This window comes from Argopecten irradians, chromosome 6 (genome assembly GCF_041381155.1).
Source record: "Argopecten irradians isolate NY chromosome 6, Ai_NY, whole genome shotgun sequence".
Classification (NCBI taxonomy): Eukaryota; Metazoa; Mollusca; class Bivalvia; order Pectinida; family Pectinidae; genus Argopecten; species Argopecten irradians.
Genome location: NC_091139.1, coordinates 11418659 through 11438040, shown reverse-complemented (window position 1 = coordinate 11438040; position 19382 = coordinate 11418659). Strand labels below are relative to the sequence as shown.

Genomic DNA, 19382 nt, shown 5'->3' with positions numbered 1-19382 from the left:
ACCATCCATAGGCAAAATCCATGTTTTCAATAAGTATTCTTTAGACCTAGCATACAATTCTGGCACACAAGATTTAGACATCACAGGCAACTTCAACTCTTCACATTCCTCATCCCATCCCACAGTGTACTAGACTTTGGTCCAATTACTAACCGAACATACTTTCTATACTGAATCAAATTCCAGCCTATTGGATCTCATCTTGGTGAGTAATATCTTTATGGTATAATGATTCTTTGTCGCAAAACATTTCTTAGAGCAAAATACTCGCTATCACTGTCCCGTATATGATCTACCTCTCCTAGGGTCACTTTATATCAGTTGTTCGAAGCGTAATATTTGACTTTGCTAGGTTTACCCTGTTTGCTGTTTAATCTTGTGTATATATGTCTAATTAACACAGAAAATAATATAAAATAATTTATTTTGCCTTTTGTGCATGCGTAATCAGTACTTATCCATATAGGTTATAGTGCTACGGATTTTTTTCGGGATGCAAAAATTATTTTTCATATTTTTAACTTGAAGTAAAATTAGAAGCTCGACTTTTTCAATGGTGATAATGGTGTAAAGTAAGTATTTTTTGTAACCGAAGAAAAATACTAAATCGTCTGCTCCTGTTTTAGATAGTGAAAAAACACCATTTGTCAGCGGTGGGGCATCTTTAATATAACCTAGTTGCTAAAAAGTGTTTATGCATCCGCCTTTACCTTAGATATTATTGATTGTTGTGTTGTCTGTAAGGTTTGTCCACCGAGTTCTGTACATATTTCTGCCACCAAATAACCATGTCATTATCTTTAATAGTGGGTATAGCGTGTACTAGGAGCGCTCGTTTGACCGAATTCGACTTTACGAAAGCATACACATCGGATCCTTTTTGATGTTATGCAAATGGCGGCTAAAATATCAATTTGGTATAGCACTCATGATGCAATGGTAGCATCCTTGTAGAGCTAGTACCTAGGGAGCCGGGCGGTTCCAAAGGGTTTATCTGGCGATATCCATATACATAACTTCTTCTATGAAACTTAGCATCAAATAACACACATTGTCATATTGTATTGAGACATCGTTATATGGGGGATTCAAAATCAAACAAATGGTGAAGTAAATTTATCTATTTCTAATTGTTACAGTTTTTTTTTACAAAATCTTGTCTTCGGTTCCAAAAATCATCTGTTGCCCTCAACCCCAGTCAACAACTATATAATATAGCCTGAGATGGATGTAACGACAGTGAAAGTAAACTCTGAAGTTTTAAGGATTGAACAAACAGCATAGAGGGCATGTGTCGTTCACCTGATTTTTAGTAAATATCACAAAAACTCTAGCAACTGTTTTGTTATACCCATCGAGATAAAACAATGTACTTACTGTAGGTGTGACGTCACTCCGGTCCAACAGCACATTCAATTTTAATAGTTCTTCGGACTGCTCGACAAAATAGTTCATTTATTGGCATTTTTGGCAATAGAGTTTATATAGAAACTATTCATAGTGGCATAACAAATGTATATAATAGAAAAACTGAAGGAAGTTTGTAAGCAAATATCTGACCAATCATAGGCCATCAGAAATTTCCTTTGAATGTTACAGAGAGAGACACACAACTTCAAAGCAATATAGACAACCAGTGTACCGTTATTCGATTCTTTTGATGTACAGCAAAGAACCAAATTTACTGCTCATCCATTGTCGCAGACAGACTCACTACCACATAAAATTCAGGTTCGCTATGACATAGTCCAGTGGTGGATATTAATTTACGACAGTAATAGTAATCCCTAAAATGTCCAGGATGGCGCGCTAAATAAAAACAAAAAATCACCCGTGTCCAGGCTGCCGTTTGTGATCTATAACCTCCTACTTGAGGTAAAGGGAGAAAACGGTCAGGACAATTAAATCGGGCACCGCTAGATGACAGCACATATAAAAAAGGTGTTGACAGAAACATTTTATTTAAGCCAGACATATCTATTTAAAACACGTGAGGTTTGTGTACAATTTATAGGTGAATGAAGATGATTTTTACTACCTACAAAGGTATACTAGTATGATAGTGGCGACGCAAAAAGCGTACTTGCGTAAATACTAACATTAGGAAATGCTGATAGAAATTCATTTCAAGTTGGTACTTGTTTTGATGTCACGCACATCCACAAGATGTCACCTTCATATTTTCCATCTGAACGATATTTACCTTTCCTCCTTTATCAATGCGAGTGACAGTGAGAGGTTTAAATGTGACCGAAACACAGTGTAATTTTGTGGCGCCTTACAAAGAGTTCGGGTATGTATAAAATTTGGAATACATAGACTGGTTCGTTGCTAGTTTCTTGCAGCTCCCAACACAGATGCCTGCTTCATACGAAGTTGGAAGCATGATATCGTCTAACCCAATCTCCCCGAAGTGCACAGTCCAAGGTTACAGGTCACATGGCTCCGATTCGTTTGGTATACTTGAACTGCCGTCTTGCCCGTTTTCATACGCTCTACGAGCACGTGCATGGTTATTTTTTTTGGAAGAGTTGATCTGTATCAATGTTTTTAAATACCGCGAGCAACGGTTGATGACGTTGAACTCTCCTGACATATGACCGAAAACGAAAGCGGTTTTGCTGCTGAAGTATTATGTTCACAACAAATGCTAAATGGCCACTAGTAGTTTTGATGTGAAGTGCATCGCTTACGTCAATTTTGTATCCGGAGTCGTGGAATTACCATGAAATTAAAATTTCTTTTTGCATTAGTGTGTGGTTTCAAATAGACTGTAAGTGAATGTAAACGTTAAATTGCTGTCTTCATCAACATACATGATATAAAGTACTTGTAGTTATTTCACAATTTGAAATATATCCAATATTTAACTTCATATCGTGTTAAAATATGTCCCAAGCCAAAAACATATTCTGTATTTGCACATTGCATACTTATCTGCGAGCGGAACGTCATGCGTTTAAGAAAAAAGAGCTTTTAAAACAATGATGTCAAAATGGATACCTACTCGCAAGGTAAGTAACTCTGTACTAATAAAAATAGCGGAATAGATTTACAAACGTCAGAAGCCGCTTTTTTATCCGACTGATAAGATAATGCCAACTTTTAATATTTCTTACCCACGTCACTGTCTTGTAACGTGATCCCGTCAATCTCGTTGGCCGAGTCGGAGGCAGAAAAGACCACTTCCGCACGGGTAATGATATCATTTGTAGGGATGGGGGTTAAATCGAAGTACAATCTCTTTCGAAGTTTCCTGTGTGGTAAAAAGTGGAAAAAAAATGGAAGTGTCCTATAAAGAAAGTAATTCACGTGAAAAAAGGTGAAAGATGGAGATTAGATCGACGAACAAAATCGTTCTGGTTTCTTTTTGTGGAGATATGTCTCCACCACCATTCACGATTTCAAATGCTTGTTATCATTTACATTTTGCTTAAAATACAATAAATATTTTATGTTAGTCTGTGCTCAAAAATATCGAAAACCCTTATTTGTATTCTGTATTTGTATATTGTAGTTACCTGCCCATAAGTGTAAGCATTGATTATGACGTCCATGCGAAGGTACCTTCATACGTTTAAGAGAAAATGACGTAAGTTTCGCTCACAAAATAATGACGTCACTTTGGATAGCTACCAAAATGAGGTAACTTTGTTATTTTGCAATGACGAAATATTTAGTTCATATCGATAGCAAAACGAGTTATATATATAACTTACACAATTTACTTTCGATGACCCGGATGAAAGCGCGTGGGTCTTAGATTGGGAGAAAATGGAGTGCCCGGAGAAAACCAAGGCGATCGGGCAGGTGACCCCTGACCTTTTCACGTCATTGCTGGGGATCGAAAAAGATCGGTTAAAAAGCTAGCGTTTTATCCACAACACCAATCGATCACCCGGAAGACGGAATAGTTCTACAATCGCCTAATACTGCATTATTTTATTAGATGGACACTTGTGACGTGATCCCGCCAATCTCGGTGTCAAAATCGGAGGCACAAAAAGACCACTTCCGCACGGGTAGTGATAGCATTTTTAGAGATGGGGGTTTGATCGAAATACAGCTCCTTTCCGAAGTTTTCTGTGAATGAAATGTTCACGGAAGAAAATGCGTGAAACGGAGTTAGAACGAAGGACAGCCGTATTCCGAAGTTTCTTTGGAAGAAGCTCATGGGGAAAAAAGTGGAAAGAGGAGGTTGGTCTGATTACAGTCTACTTCCGAAGTATCTTAAAAAGAGTGAAATTCATGAAAGAGAAATTGCGGAATATGCGCCTCATATCGAAGTACAGTTTCATTCTGAAATGAAGATTTCTATGACGAAAGAAGCACATAGGACAGCATGACTACACACACGTTACATACAGTAACATTGAGGATTCCTTAAGATGTCCGAACGATACTCATCATTTTAACAATAATTGGTGTTTAATCATGTATATATACGTCTAATTAACACAAAATATATTTTACCCATTGGTTATTCTGTAATCAGTTTTGTCCACAATTTAGTGCAGTTAAGTACCCGTAATTTAAAAATTTTTTTTTTTTTTTTAACGGAAATAAATATTTTTTTCGTCTTTTGGAAAAATGTAAATTTCACCCTTATTGTTTTGTCAAAATTAAAATCCGGTAAAAAAAATTAAAATCTATTTTTGAGTGTCTTAAAAATAGAGAGTGCATGTAGCAACGGACCACTTCTTTGTTAGTATACCTAGTTATACATTTCCAGTTTATGATTCCAGAGTCCGATATAAGTGAAAATCAGTGTACAGTGATAATTTTTGATGCTTAATATCATGGTAACACCTTTTAAAATATTGGTTGCCATGCGAACAAAACGGAGGCCTCTGATTGGTAGAAATCTAAATGATGTCAGAATTAAGTGAAAATTGGTATATAGAGGTTACGAGGTATGCTGAATAACATGGTAACACTTTCAAAAAGATTGGTTGCCATGGAAACAATATAGAGGCCTCTGATTGGTTGAAATTTAGATATTTCCAGATTTTCGTGAAAATTGGTATATATGGGTTATAAAAAAAGCTGAGTAACATGGAATCCCTTTTTAAAAGATTGGTTGCCATGAGTGGTTGAAATTTAGATATTATTAGATATTAGTGAAAATTGGTACATATGGGTTATGGGGTATGCCGAATGAGATAGTAACGGTTTAAAATACATTGTTGCCATTGTTTCGAAATAAAAGTCGTCTGATTGCTCAAAATTAAGATTGTAGCCTTTGTGATGCTGGTATTATTTTTAAATTATACATATTTTATTTGAAAATCAAATGTAACTCTGTTTCCCTCTTTAATCATTTTTAATTCAATTTAAAACAGTTTCTATCTACATAAGAGAGATGGATAATCTTAATTTGTATCTTTTGCGTTTAAGTTGCTGACGAAAATATATTTCTTTCCAATAATTATTTGATTTCTGATATGAAAAGAGAAACTTTTTGTTTCACCCAAGAGTAGATCTAGTTGTTAGGCTTTTTTGTACTGTTAGGGAAGATGCATGAATAGAAATGCAATAATTTTAGAGTACATATGTTAGTTAACAAAAGCATTCTATCACTAACTGTTGTTTTATTATGGTGTCTATGATCAATTTTAAATTTATGGTCAACTAGGGCAAATATTGTTGTTTTTTTTTTTTTTTTTTTTTTTTTTTTTTTTAATTCCCTCGCTACATTTCAGCCTATGAAATGCTATTTTCCCGGATTTCAATTTTTTGGAAAAGTATCTGTTATAAGAATATACCTAAAGCATGTTTTTTTAAAATGGTTTAAAAGTGTGGACAAAATCGACATCATGCCAAATATTTCGAGCAAACCCAATATCCTCAATTTTTATCATGACAAAAAATTTGAGGATTTTTTTGCTTCAAAATCAATTTGTGGTAAAATAATTCTTAAATATCATTATAAATGGATATAAGATCAAGAATGAAGTATCTTTGATTAACCTAAATAATTAAAAAATAAAAATAATGTTCAAAAGATGGACATAAGGGGTCCCCTTGCCACATACCCAAAGTAATTTTAGAAAACATCATTTTAGGCACTTTATGACTTTTTAAAACATACAAAATAAATAAAAAGCACATAAAAAGTAGTTTTGTACCTAGACCTTTAACACTGAAAAATTTGAAAAAAAATCGGCGCGTGGGCAGATTTTGTAACCCCACCTTTTGTCTTTTCTATTGCGACCTTTATTTTTAACTGTGCATATATTCAAGGTTTGATCATTCATATTTTTTTCACAGTTACATATCTGCTTCTTGTAAAGGGTGGGGGTTATGTTTTTGAAATGTTTTGGTGTTTATCAACGAACTGTTGTTGTCATAAAATAAAACTATTATAGCCATCTTAAATCGCCCAATGACCACAAGTCCATAGTATTCTTAAGCATTCATCTTTAAGAGTACTAGTTAACTTAATGATTTCTGAATTATGTTTAGATGAACATGCATATGGTAACTCACAAATCTGTTTAATGAGAATAAGGACTTTATAAAGTCTGGCAGGATTATTAATGCTGAAAACCTGACAAACTAAAATATTTCGATGACTTTCAAAATTTTATAAAGAATATAAAAGTATTTTTTGATGACACATTTGAATTCTTAAGTTTTTGCTGCTTTTTTTTATCCAATTATTTCCATTACATTTAATGTAGTTATAGACAACCTAAATTAATGGTGTAAAGTCTGAATCTGTAACCCTTAATACATATAATCAAAGGACCTGAACCATTGTTTAATGAAATATTTTGACCTGGGCGAATGGCAATGATGTTAGCTGTGCTTTCCTTTGCAAATTCGTTCAAGTTCTACTGAATTGATATCACACCGCCTAACGGAACGCTTTTGAATATTTCTTAGATGGTGACACCCATATGATGATACCCTTTGAATAAAAAAATGCACCAAAATGAATAATAACTCACCTTTCAACGACTATAAATCTATTAAGTCTTGTTTTCCCAAAACACCCAAAAAAATCTTGATTCGAACTGGAACGCTCAAAAACAAACCACTCGTATCGCTTTGATTCGGCTAGCAGAGTGCGTTCCATTACAGATACAGCAGATTCGTACCCCGTTGTAACTGCTGCGAATCCGCAAATAAAACTAAAACGCAGGTATAATTCGTAAAGTTGCATTTTCAATATCACCAAGTGTACCTTGATGAGATAAATGGAAATAAACAGATGTTAGCCATCTTGTAATTCAGTATATGTTTGGTATTTTTGTCATTTATCTAAATGCATGTAATAAATACAAACAACTTATTTGAAATTCAAATTTGGCAACATACACTTAGAAGTAAAACATGTGTAAACAAACCATTGTCATTTCATGTTTCTTTGTATAAATTCTAGTTCATACGAGATCCGATACCTTAAGGTCCAAAGACTTTAAAGGTACCGAGCTCAAGTATTGCAGAGTTATATTTAGAAATCAAAGCATGTTATTATTTAAAATCCTGGTTGTATTCGTATTACTTTAAACGGACACAGCGCCATTTTGGATAGTGTTAGAATGTATTCTATAACAGTTTATGAACACATACGTTAATTCTCACTTTATCTGTTATAATTAGGGACTGGTTTAATTGACTATAAATGACAGTCCGTTAAATCATCACACTATGAAGACGAACGGTGTATTTTCTTTTTTGTTTATAGTTCTATGGGCTTTAATGGCGGACGGTATGGGTAAGTTATTAAGCATGTTTATATATAGTCTCCCTCCATTGTACATGGTGGTCATAATCCTCTTGTCTGTCAGTGCTATTGTATTCCTTTGTCTTAAGACAGCTCATGTTTACCAGTTTAAAATGCCTTTCCTCATTACTTTAGGCGAATCTATGCCGTATGGGATTTGATAAGTATTTAATTACCGCTAGTAAATAATACAGCTCGTAAATTGTGATAAAGTTACTGCAAACGAAAGAAGATTGTATTGATGGCCTGAACAAAAATTGGTCAAAATTAGAACCATGCCTAGTAATAACTGTAGCCACAAAATACACAAATATTAACAGAAATAAACACAACCGGGAACGAATTTGCGAGCTATACTCGAATTAGGTAAATAAATCCTAATATCAACACATGACTTTGTTCAGCTCGATGTGTATACATGCAGTGTATATATACATGTGGCTCATATTGATTGTATAAGATCCACATAGCCTACCAAAGAAAGATTTAGCATATACCTATGTACCTGTCGCATTATGTTATCATAAAAAGAAGTCAGGCTCGAGGTAATTTTGATAAAAATGTGTAATATGCTACCAACCAAATGAATTGAAGAGTTTTACGTGCCGTCACGTTATCGTTTCTGGGCACGCGAGCTGCCAACCATCACATATAGCTATATACGTATCATTGAGCTTGATTTTGATCGAAAGAATAGAAATAAAATGATAAGTTTGTCAAATCGATAATACTCTCTGAATTCAATAAATAAAAATTTTAGTAGCTAGTTCAGACATGAAAAAATAACATAGTGTATATGTAGGTACCTAGGGAAGTGAATGTCCAACATTCTAATGCTATTAACTAGTCAGGAACTCTGCTATATCAAAGTTAAACCAAGGGAAATAACTCTGATGAATCAGAATATTAAACCTATTCCATAACATTTTGTAAAAAACGAATTGAAGTTTTTGAGTTTTATTACAAATGTGAATTCAGGATAAAATTGTTTACATTAACGACAAAGTATGCAATATCGGATAATAATTATACTACATGTATGACAAACATTTCTGAACGCTTTAATTTTGAAACAATGTACAATACAATGTAAAGAACATGTTTTGCTATAAAATATTAAGTTTGTTCTAGAGCACTTTGAAATTGGTAGAGTGTATTTTTTCGAAGTGGGTCGAAACAGATGCCTTTGAATGAATATGTTTTAAATTTCAGTAAACCTGAAGACGAGGATGCGGACAACTTCCAGTCCTATGCATTCTCCTTATGACGCTTCTAGAGCAGTGGATGGGCGATATGGATGGAATCCGCTGTCTAACTGCTTCGTATCCACACTGGCACCCACAGCTTGGTGGAGAGGTGACATCGGACAGGTTGCCCGGATTGTAAACATCGACATTCAATTCCGCGGAGGAAGTGAGTTAATTATCAGCCCATTAATAACGTACAAGGTAGCTTGGTTTACTATATTCTCTCTTCTACTCTATGTTGGCAGTTATGATTCCTTCAAAGTTGTTGTATAAGATCTGAATATTACAATTATTATGTATCCTTTAATTTTCTTTAATATTTCTATTTTTATGTTCATAAACTTAATTCAAAATCTAAAATAAATTTTCTGAACTCAATGACATTTAGCTGAACACATTATTTGTCATTTACCCCAAAATATCAAAATAAAATTGAACCCGTTGAATGTATGAAAACTCTTTCGTATAGTCATATACATGTATCTAGTACTCTGGTAGGCAGGCTACTCCTCCGCAATGCAAAATTTCAGAAATGCTCACGATTGTGTCCGACTGAAGTATATTGGTCCATTTTAAAGTTTCGAGGTTGTTTGTAGAAAGATAGACTAAATCAGTATGACATCTTGGTATCATACGCTTATCAAATCTTAATAATTTTAAAATTAAGACCATTGCCCTTGTGATATTTGTCTGGATATTTGTTTTGTAACACTTTGAACTAAACTGCATCACGGAAGGATTCCATACATTTCTACATATATATAATTTTATAGTAGGCATTTGACTTACCAGCGCTGTTAGTTATTTTATATCACTTTAAACTATATATTGCAGTGTTAAGTGCGACAACTTTTAAGAAGCTAATTCTATGTTTTAGCTGGGAGACAAAATGGCTACTTCCTGTATGTGTCGAATACGTCATCATGGACTAACGGAAGAATATGTTACCATGACGACGACCCTGACGTAATACCCGACGTCGTACAGAACAAGACATGTGAACTTGACGGACGCTACGTCATGGTAGTCACCCACAGCGACACGTCTAACGCTTTCGTGGAGATTTGTGAAATCGACGTCTATGGTAAGGAAAATGTCATAAAGACCGCGAGGATTCATCTTTGTTATCATGAATAGTGGATTAATCAATATTGATCGATTGTTGTGATCATAATATTTGCTATTTATATGAAAAAATTATATCTTGCATGTAACGACCATAAGTTCAAATTTTGATAATTGTTTGTCTCTCAATTAGTTCAATTTATCATATGAAGACATTCTATGGTGAGTTACTTCCCCTAGCACACTGTCTACAGTTTGCGAAATTTCCAGTTTTGGGGTTGTTATTTCCTTTTCACCGTAGATAACTGACAAACAAATCACTTGTGATTTTACTTTTATAGTTTTGCTTAAACACCACTTGGCTTCATAATAATGTCTTGATAAATTGATATCAATTTAATATTGTCAAATTCAAACGTGAATTTTGTATTTGTTTTCTATTTGATAAAGTTGCACGGCTTGGAAATTGTCATAGAGCTGCAGAATCAGCAAAATATTCACACACGTAGAAGTATCCACGTTTGTAGCATCTCATTCTCTCAATATTTGTTTTGTTAGTCTAATATTTGTTATTTTCAATTTGAATTCATCCATGTTCGATATTCTTTATTTCCCATATCTTAGCATGCCCAGTATTTGGTTTTCTCCATTTTGATAGTTAATTTGTCGACGTACGTTATTTCTCATATTTTAGAATTCCCTATTATTGCTATTTTCGTTTTTGATGATGATAACGCTTGTGTATCGGTAATAATTATTTTTGATCATATAGGATGTCCTTCCCACTACTATGGAGAGAAATGTGAATTTCCTTGCTACTGTCAACAGGGATGCAATGTAACATCCGGTATATGTGATACACCTGAGTGCCAGCCCGGATGGAAGGGCATGCGCTGTGATACTAGTAAATATATGACATCTTCTAAAGTAACGATTTCATATGCAAAATAAATATATTTACGCATCCTTTCATGCATAAATGTACTAATGAATTTATTTTTTACAAAATATTGGTATTTTTTAAAAATTTATGTTGTATATGACACACGTAAAGTATTGCTATGTTTTAATTCATAAACGTACCAAGGAAAAACTAGTAACCGGTCTGGTAATTTATGATTTAATGAACATTTCAAGGTAAGGCAAATCAACCACCGACTGTTTATTAAACGAAGACAGAAGTCACTAAACACCATTTTTTAGCTTGAAAAATTGAATGAAAACAATAAACAACAACAATACGTTTATTGTTTCCACAGGTTTGTGTAGATTTGAACTTCGATGGAGAAGCTCTGTCGTCTCTCCTCTTTCCTAAATCCCGATTTGGCCTTTCAGAATGTGGACCACATCTTTTTGGCGCTAACTGTAGTCACGTGTGTCACTGTCGAGAGTCAGGGTGTAACCATATAACGGGCCTCTGTGATAAAGCTGTCTGCCTTCCGGGTTACAGGGGCGCCACCTGTAGTCAGGGTACGTAGTTCAAGGTAAAGGAGAAGGATCAATGATTCTTTAATATCGAATTAAGAGATCCTTCCTTACCATTATGGAAAATCTTGCTAATTCTAATAAAAAAAATACTCACTGATTCGAAAAAGCTATTTTTTGCAAATTTTAGAATATGGTATTGAAATGATAAAATATGTATGGAACGAAAAAAGGACACAATCTTTTAATGTCGCTTCAAAATTTCATTTCTTGACATTATTAAGATTCTGAATAATTCTTATAAGCAAAATATTACATGCCGTTTTAAACATCTCACTTACGGATGTGAAAAATTATCTTATTTTGCATATTGGGAACATTATCGAATCATATTATATTTTTCAATATTTCAGAATATAATATTGTATCAAGAATATACAATGCCCTTACACTTGGTACATCTGTATCTATCTATTTATCTTCTGACCTTATTTTATATATGTGTACTGTAGAGTGTTCCGCTGGTTCATTTGGAGTTAACTGCAGCCGACTTTGTCACTGTGAGACTTCCGGTTGCAGTCACGTGACAGGAAAATGCAAACTTCCCGGTTGTAGCAGAGGATGGCACGGTGCTGCATGTGATGAGGGTATATTTACTTGGTACTTGATATTAGAGTTATGCAAATATCATATGTCTAAATAAATAATGCATTATATCACAAAATCCCACTGATATCTAGTGGTTTATGATTAGCCCGTGAAATGTTTTTGCATTCGTCACTAGTGCAATATGACCTGAAGCGAACGTCAGGAAAAAATACTTGACCTTAGGATTTCTAGGACTGCGGGACAAAATGTCGGATTTTCGCAATACGTTGTGACGCGTGCCTCGAAATGTGTGTTGTTGTAGTTATATGATAAAAACTCGTCCCGAGACTTCTTAGTCTTGTTTCATAAAATCTCATTTGGAATGTTTTACGAAATGAACACTCATTTAAGAACCAATATATGTATATTTACCCGAGTATAACCCCACAAAAGCAATAATGTTGAATATTATGCTTATACTATGCAATGTATTTGTTGTGGAATACTCAAGTAGTAATTTTTCTAGATAAATTTTATAGTGTAGATTTTGAACGTCTTTCACAGCATGTGGACTGGGTACATTTGGCGAAGACTGTAAACAGACATGTCATTGCGAGATACCCGGGTGTAATCCATTTATTGGTACCTGCTTCGAACCCGGATGTGAACAAGGCTGGTCAGGGAATTCATGTGATGAGAAAAATACAAGTAAGATTAGTCAAGTTCTACGAAGATATCATGTTCTAAATATGAGAGCAATGAGAAAAATAACTTAGAGAGGGTTGAATATGTTTTTCTAACTGTTAAATACTTTTAAGAACTTTTATATAGTTACCCGAGCATAGCCCCACATAAGCAATAATGTTAAAGATAATTCTTATAATATACTGTACAATGTATCTACCGTGGGAAAATCAAGTACTGATACTTCAGGATTAAAGTACATGTATTTTTCTGGTGGTTTTATCGGAGGATAAAGTTTATGAACGTTATCAATATTGGGAATGGACCGCGAGCGGTACATAAAACAAATATCGATACCCTTCATAAATATTCAACCGTTCGACATAATCGATCGAGAAATAAAGTTGAGAAGCCTTTTATTAAAATCAGCGGGGTTTATACTATCAAATCACTTCTGACTGTAAATATTCTAATATAAAACTTAATAGGTTACTTTGTATAGTTGCATGTAGATTTTGAACGCTAGAACGACATCATTTTCACAGCATGTGGACTGGGAACATTTGGAGAAGACTGTGAACTGATATGTCATTGCAATATACCCGGATGTGATCCATTTAATGGTACCTGCTTCGAACCCGGGTGTGAACAAGGCTGGTCAGGGAACTCATGTGATGAGAAAAATACAAGTAAGATACGTTTAAGATGCTCAACCGCTGACGGAGCGTAAATGATCCGATCAATTGAACAATAACTGATATATAATCGTATCTATTTCAGTTTAATAACACAGAAATGCATATGAAATAATCTTTTTGCTTTTGATGCATGCATAATCAGTACTTAATTCCACATAGGGCATAGTGCCATGGACTTTTTCGGGATGCAATTAATCATTCTTTTTTTATTATGAATTAAAATAAGAAACTGGAATTTGTCAATGGTGGTAATGGTGTAAAGTAAGTAACTTAAACTGAATAAAAATACTTATTCGTCTGCTCCAGTTTTAATAGAGAAAAAATACCATTCATTTGTGGTGGAGCATCTTTAAGTTGTACGGAATAAAGAGTGTATATACTAACTTTGGTAGATATATGGGAAAACATAAGTGAAATTGGGTTAAACATATTTTTTAACGGTTACATGTGACCCATTATTCTACTTGTCATGATTTGATGTGTGGTTACAAAAACATAACAACAATTTTTTGTTTATACAGACGAATCCGTTTGTCCTACTGGAACATTCGGTGACAAGTGTGCCTTTGTGTGTCACTGTGCGCTTCCGGGTTGTGAACCAACCAATGGGACTTGTATATATGAGGGATGTCAGGAAGGCTGGTCGGGAGAAGCATGTGATAAAGGTAAAAAGGACCAAATAAAAGAGTTTGACAAATATATTTCAGTCACTTTTAATAATTATTATTAAATTAACATTCGGGTGAAGAAAAACAATATATGTAAGAGTTATTGAGTTTTCTTCTTTTATGATTCAAAAGTTTGTCAAGTTGGTACTTTTGGCACCCGCTGCAACAAGACTTGTAATTGTCGAATTCCCGGATGTCACCACGTGACCGGGATGTGTGATGACGTTGCGGCAGGATGTCGGGATGGATGGACTGGGGATGCTTGCGATAGAAGTGTTGGTACGATCAACTGTTATAATCTGCATGCATATTTTTTATAATCTTCATAACCAACAATTTGAATACACCGCATTGTAAATGTTAAAATCATTATTGCAGACGGTCATTCATAGAAGTTTCTCATTTAAATTGTAGCAATGGGAGATTACTGAATAAATATTTATTTTCAAGGTCGTTACCCCCGTCAAGAAATGGCTTAATATACCTACTCCCATAGTCTCCCAAATAAAAATTGTGGAATTATAGACCCGCGAAAAATAACCGATTATATGCTTTTACCATTTAATGGTTACAAAAACAACAACAATGTTTTGTTTATACAGACACATCCGTTTGTCCTACTGGAAAATTCGGTGACAATTGTTTCTTTGTGTGTCACTGTGAGCTTCCTGGTTGTGAACCAACCAATGGAACTTGTATATATGAGGGATGTCAGGAAGGCTGGTCGGGGGAAGCATGTGATAAAGGTAAAAAGGACCAAATAAAAGAGTTTGACAAATATATTTCAGTCATTTTTAATAATTATTATCAAATTAACATTCGGGTGAAGAAAAACAATATTGAGATTTCTTCTTTTATGATTCAAAAGTTTGTCCAGTTGGCACCTTTGGCACCCGCTGCAACAAGACTTGTAATTGTCGAATTCCCGGATGTCACCACGTGACCGGGATGTGTGATGACGTTGCGGCAGGTTGTCAGGATGGATGGACTGGAGATGCTTGCGATAGAACTGTCGGTACGATCATTTATTATAATCTGCATAACTGAAAGTTTAATGCCGCATTGTTAAAGTTAAATTCACTATAGGGATTGGTTATTCCTTGAAGTTTCTCATTTGTAACAACAAGAGATTATTGAATAACTGTTTATTTTCAAGGTCATGAAATTAAATGGCTTAATATACTTACTTCCATAGCCTCCGAAATATAAAATCGTGGAATTGTCGACCTGCGAAAAATAACCGATTATATGTTTTTACTTTTACTTTTTAATGTATTAGTATCATTTTGCATTTTTTTCATGTAAGCGTATATAAAATCTCATATTTCACTATTACTGGTATAGTTTACGTTATTATGATAAACATCTTAAAACAACCAAAAGTACTTACAAAGATGAATGCAATTTGACATGTCATTATAGATATGGACACGGCTGTGCAGACGTGCTTAAAAACCCTCCAGTCGTGCACGGATACTCGCCAGACCTGCTCCGATGCTAAGGATCTCATCACGTCGATGCACAAACCGACACCAATGGTGTGTCCAAATACGGACAATCTTGGTACACCTATTCTAGTCCTTGTTGTGTTTAGCATTTTATTGACATTGGTGGGACATACGATGATGTTCATGTGGATATTTAGGTAAGGCTCTTCATGACAGTAAAATATGTAATCATGATTCAAATGACCTTTCGATACATCAGAATATGATTAAATTGAATAGTCGGACAAAGGGTGGCTAAAATTGGAAAAAATGTGTAAATATATCCAGTATAATTTCTTATGGATTGTCAAAATCGTTCTGCATTCGAAGAAGTTAATTCATATTATAGGAATCCTAAAATGTCTTCCCGGCTGGCTATGCACGTGTTGACATTTCTAGCCTTGCTTTCACAGAGTTATGTTTAGAACAGTGCTAAATTCACGGGACTTTTCCATTATTACAATGGTCAAAACTGCACAACTGAACAGAATTTGGCCGTCGTTTTGATACGTTAGGGATTTTGTAACGTCAAAGAACGCATTGAGAATTGTTTTCGGTGCCTGACTGCTCGCTTAATTGTTTTTACTACTTTAAGTCAAATTTTCATTTTTAATTTATAATCAGAATACTTAAACACTTAAGGTAAGAGTAGAAATATTAGATATGTACATAAGTGAAATATTAACATTCATTTTTATCAAAAATTGTTCGAATGAAAAAAGAACATTTCTTTTCCTAACTCCACATATGGTTTCATCATTGACACAATGATATTCAAATAACTTCTTAATTTAATTCTTTCTTTGATTATATTATTTCTTTCCCAAGACGATATCGTTGCTGTCGATTGATCAGGAGCAGAGAGGAAATCTACGTAGTAGACGGTAACACAATATACTTCTATTTCATAATTTTATTCATGTGTTTTTACTGAGGTATTTACTTTTAAAAATAATTTGATAACGAAATCGTATTCACACATTATTAGTGAATGGAACTGGTTTCAATATTGCTGATAAACGCTTTGAGGAAGTTTTGTATCATTAACACGAATGTATTCAAACGAATACGTAAGACATTCAGTTACGTCCAAAATTAAAAAGTTAAATGTACTAATTTTATTGAAGCTTCCGGAAATATTTTCATCGATACAATCAATCATGTTTACTCTAAATGTTGACGCTAGATGGCTTGGCTACGTCATTCGGTGGGATGATGTAACCAGTCATTCAATTGCCACCCTTAAGAGGCATTCAGATAGCCATTGTATTTTAGAAGATTTTTAAAATTGTATTTCTTACATTTTTAGGAGGAATCGAAAACAAAACATACGACGATTTAAGCCTCCACAGAAATGAAGAATTAGCTAGCACTCCAACGTGATATAATGGTATGACGTAAAATGCCGAGACGTGTTTGTATCAAAAGCAATTGAAACCAGCTTAAAGTATCTTAACCACTCAATGTACCGGACATGGCTAGTTGCTGCAAAAGGTTCAAAACCATCAGTTAATATGACAAAGCAGTAAAAAAAATGTGAGAGAGCAATTCAAGGTGGCGCTGGCGCTAACTGCCGAATTTCACATGAAGCTGGAGGAAATTGAAAATACACAATGAAAACTTTCAGTTATATCGACTGTAACTTTCATACTCAAGAATCAAAGAAGAGTTTTTTTTAATATTTTTACGCACAAACAGAAGTTACCAACAGTTTGAGAATTACAATACAAACAATACATATGTTTTAATTTTACAGATATAAATAAGAGCTGCTGCCAAAATCATTATACTAACAATCTACAGAGCAGTAAAATGAGTACATATATGCGGTCAGACCATGGAGCCAAGTTTTTGTCTACAATTTCATTTCATATTTTACAGTTTTATTCGTAATTGTTAAGTGATTTCTGCAGGCATTTATTTGTCTAAACATACATAATGCATAAAAAAGAACTCTGCGGTGCAAATCGTCTGTGCTGTATAAGGTATCATGATTGTCTGTCCATTGGAATGATTGTCACAGCTCAATTCATCAAATCTGATGGTTTTCAGTAGATTACTAAACAAATAATAATAACTTATCAAATTTTAGACCAGGTATGGCACATTAAAAAAAATTAACAGCAATGGATGATAGTGTAATGTTTATATTTACATATTTATACAGCTTAATACCAATATGTTCCAATTAACCTAACATCTTATTCTTTTAATATATAATTATGAAAAAATACTGTATCCTCAGCTTTTATATTCTTTACAGCATAAACAATGTCATTGTTATCATGTCACCAATAAAAAATCATAGATTCGGTTCATCAGAAATCATCTTACATGGCATTTCAGGCGCTTAGGATAATTTGTGTTAGAGGGGACACAACTGCAAGATGTATATTATTCTTTTTTGTGCAAAGCTAGACTACAGGCTTTTGAGTCTATAATCATACAGACACTTTTATGTAATACTGGGTTTTTTGACTCACTAGATAACACATATAGGTGTCCGAATCAAAAGCTTATGGCTCGACAAATTAATTTGAGGAGACCAATGCCAAAGCTAGAATCCAACCTACCTGCTTTGAACTTTAAACTAATTCTAATGTATAGAAATATCTTGTCCAAATATAACCGACAATCATATCCCGGATAGCCTCTTATAAAGATACAGAATTTTGACCACAAATTGTGATTAATTTGAGGAAAGAATGTGTATAGGCGTAGCCTGCTATTTGATCCTATTGAAGGTACCATCAATAATGTCAATAAAATTTGTTGAAAGGAAATAGCCTACAAGTTTCTGTTAACTTATTGGACAAAAAAAGAAAGAAAAAAAAAAACACCACACAGTGTCGAATACGCAAAGCACCTCGTACCGTCTGAACGAGTACAGGCAAGCCTTGGATATTACTACATTTTGTGACCCTCGGGCATCCTTGATACTCCAGTGTTTACTATCACTGACGTTACATTCACCCCTGGATTATCTCATAGTAAAAACCGGAGGCAGTTCACCTTCATCTGACCAATCAGCTTCAAAGCAACACAGTCAAACACAGTGGACCATTATACAATTTATTTGATGTACACATTTTCAAATTATTTGTCTTCTGGTGCCTTCAGTTTTATTGTGAGATTGTTCAGGGTTGGATATGATGTCAGTGATAGTAACCCCTGGAATATCGAGGATGACCCTCGGGTAGCGTCGTATAGTGTTTATCCTATTTAAGAAAAAGATATCATTAGTACTTGTGTTTCTCGTCTAAAATGTCACTACAAACAAAAAAGATTCAACTTCAACTGGCAGATATTACTAAGTTATGTGTGCCAAATATATGTCTTCATGAAATAATACATATATACGACAAAAGTGATAAATTATTTTGCAAAATCCGTAAATTACATTTTGACATGTTTTTAAACATCCTGAATAGTCTTGAATATCGTAGTCCTTGACATTGCTACGGTGGGATGAATGAAGCGTGGTGAAATACGTCTTACCATTTATGTAATATATATGTCAAAAGAAAAAGGTCAACTGCTGCTCTATATTTAAATTTGAATTTACTTTACATTTGACCTGAAATTTAATTAAAACATGTTCTTTGCCAAACCACACCAGGAGGTAACAGAAAACTCTAGTCCCGTTATTTCCTGTAGTCGATCTATTTTAATTACAGACGATTTATTAATTACAATTATAACTAAACATATTGGGCCTTTGTTAGCTTTAAGTGTAGCATACAAAATTTTAGCCACAGCTTTTTTTCTTTATCCACATGATTACTTGA

At 34.1% G+C, this 19382-nt stretch overlaps 1 protein-coding gene across 1 annotated transcript; it reads left to right on the top strand.

Moving 5' to 3' along the window:
• Window positions 1–7505: 7505 nt before the first annotated feature.
• On the top strand, window positions 7506–18377 carry LOC138324978 (multiple epidermal growth factor-like domains protein 10). The gene is made up of 15 exons (XM_069270285.1): window positions 7506–7723; window positions 8945–9145; window positions 9857–10063; window positions 10817–10948; window positions 11380–11514; window positions 11982–12116; window positions 12622–12765; window positions 13287–13430; window positions 13961–14104; window positions 14240–14386; window positions 14710–14853; window positions 14976–15122; window positions 15530–15752; window positions 16423–16478; window positions 16904–18377. Exons 1-15 carry the CDS (start codon window positions 7657–7659, stop codon window positions 16975–16977), a joined length of 2100 nt encoding a protein of 699 aa, XP_069126386.1. The 5' UTR covers window positions 7506–7656; the 3' UTR covers window positions 16978–18377.
• Window positions 18378–19382: the final 1005 nt, after the last annotated feature.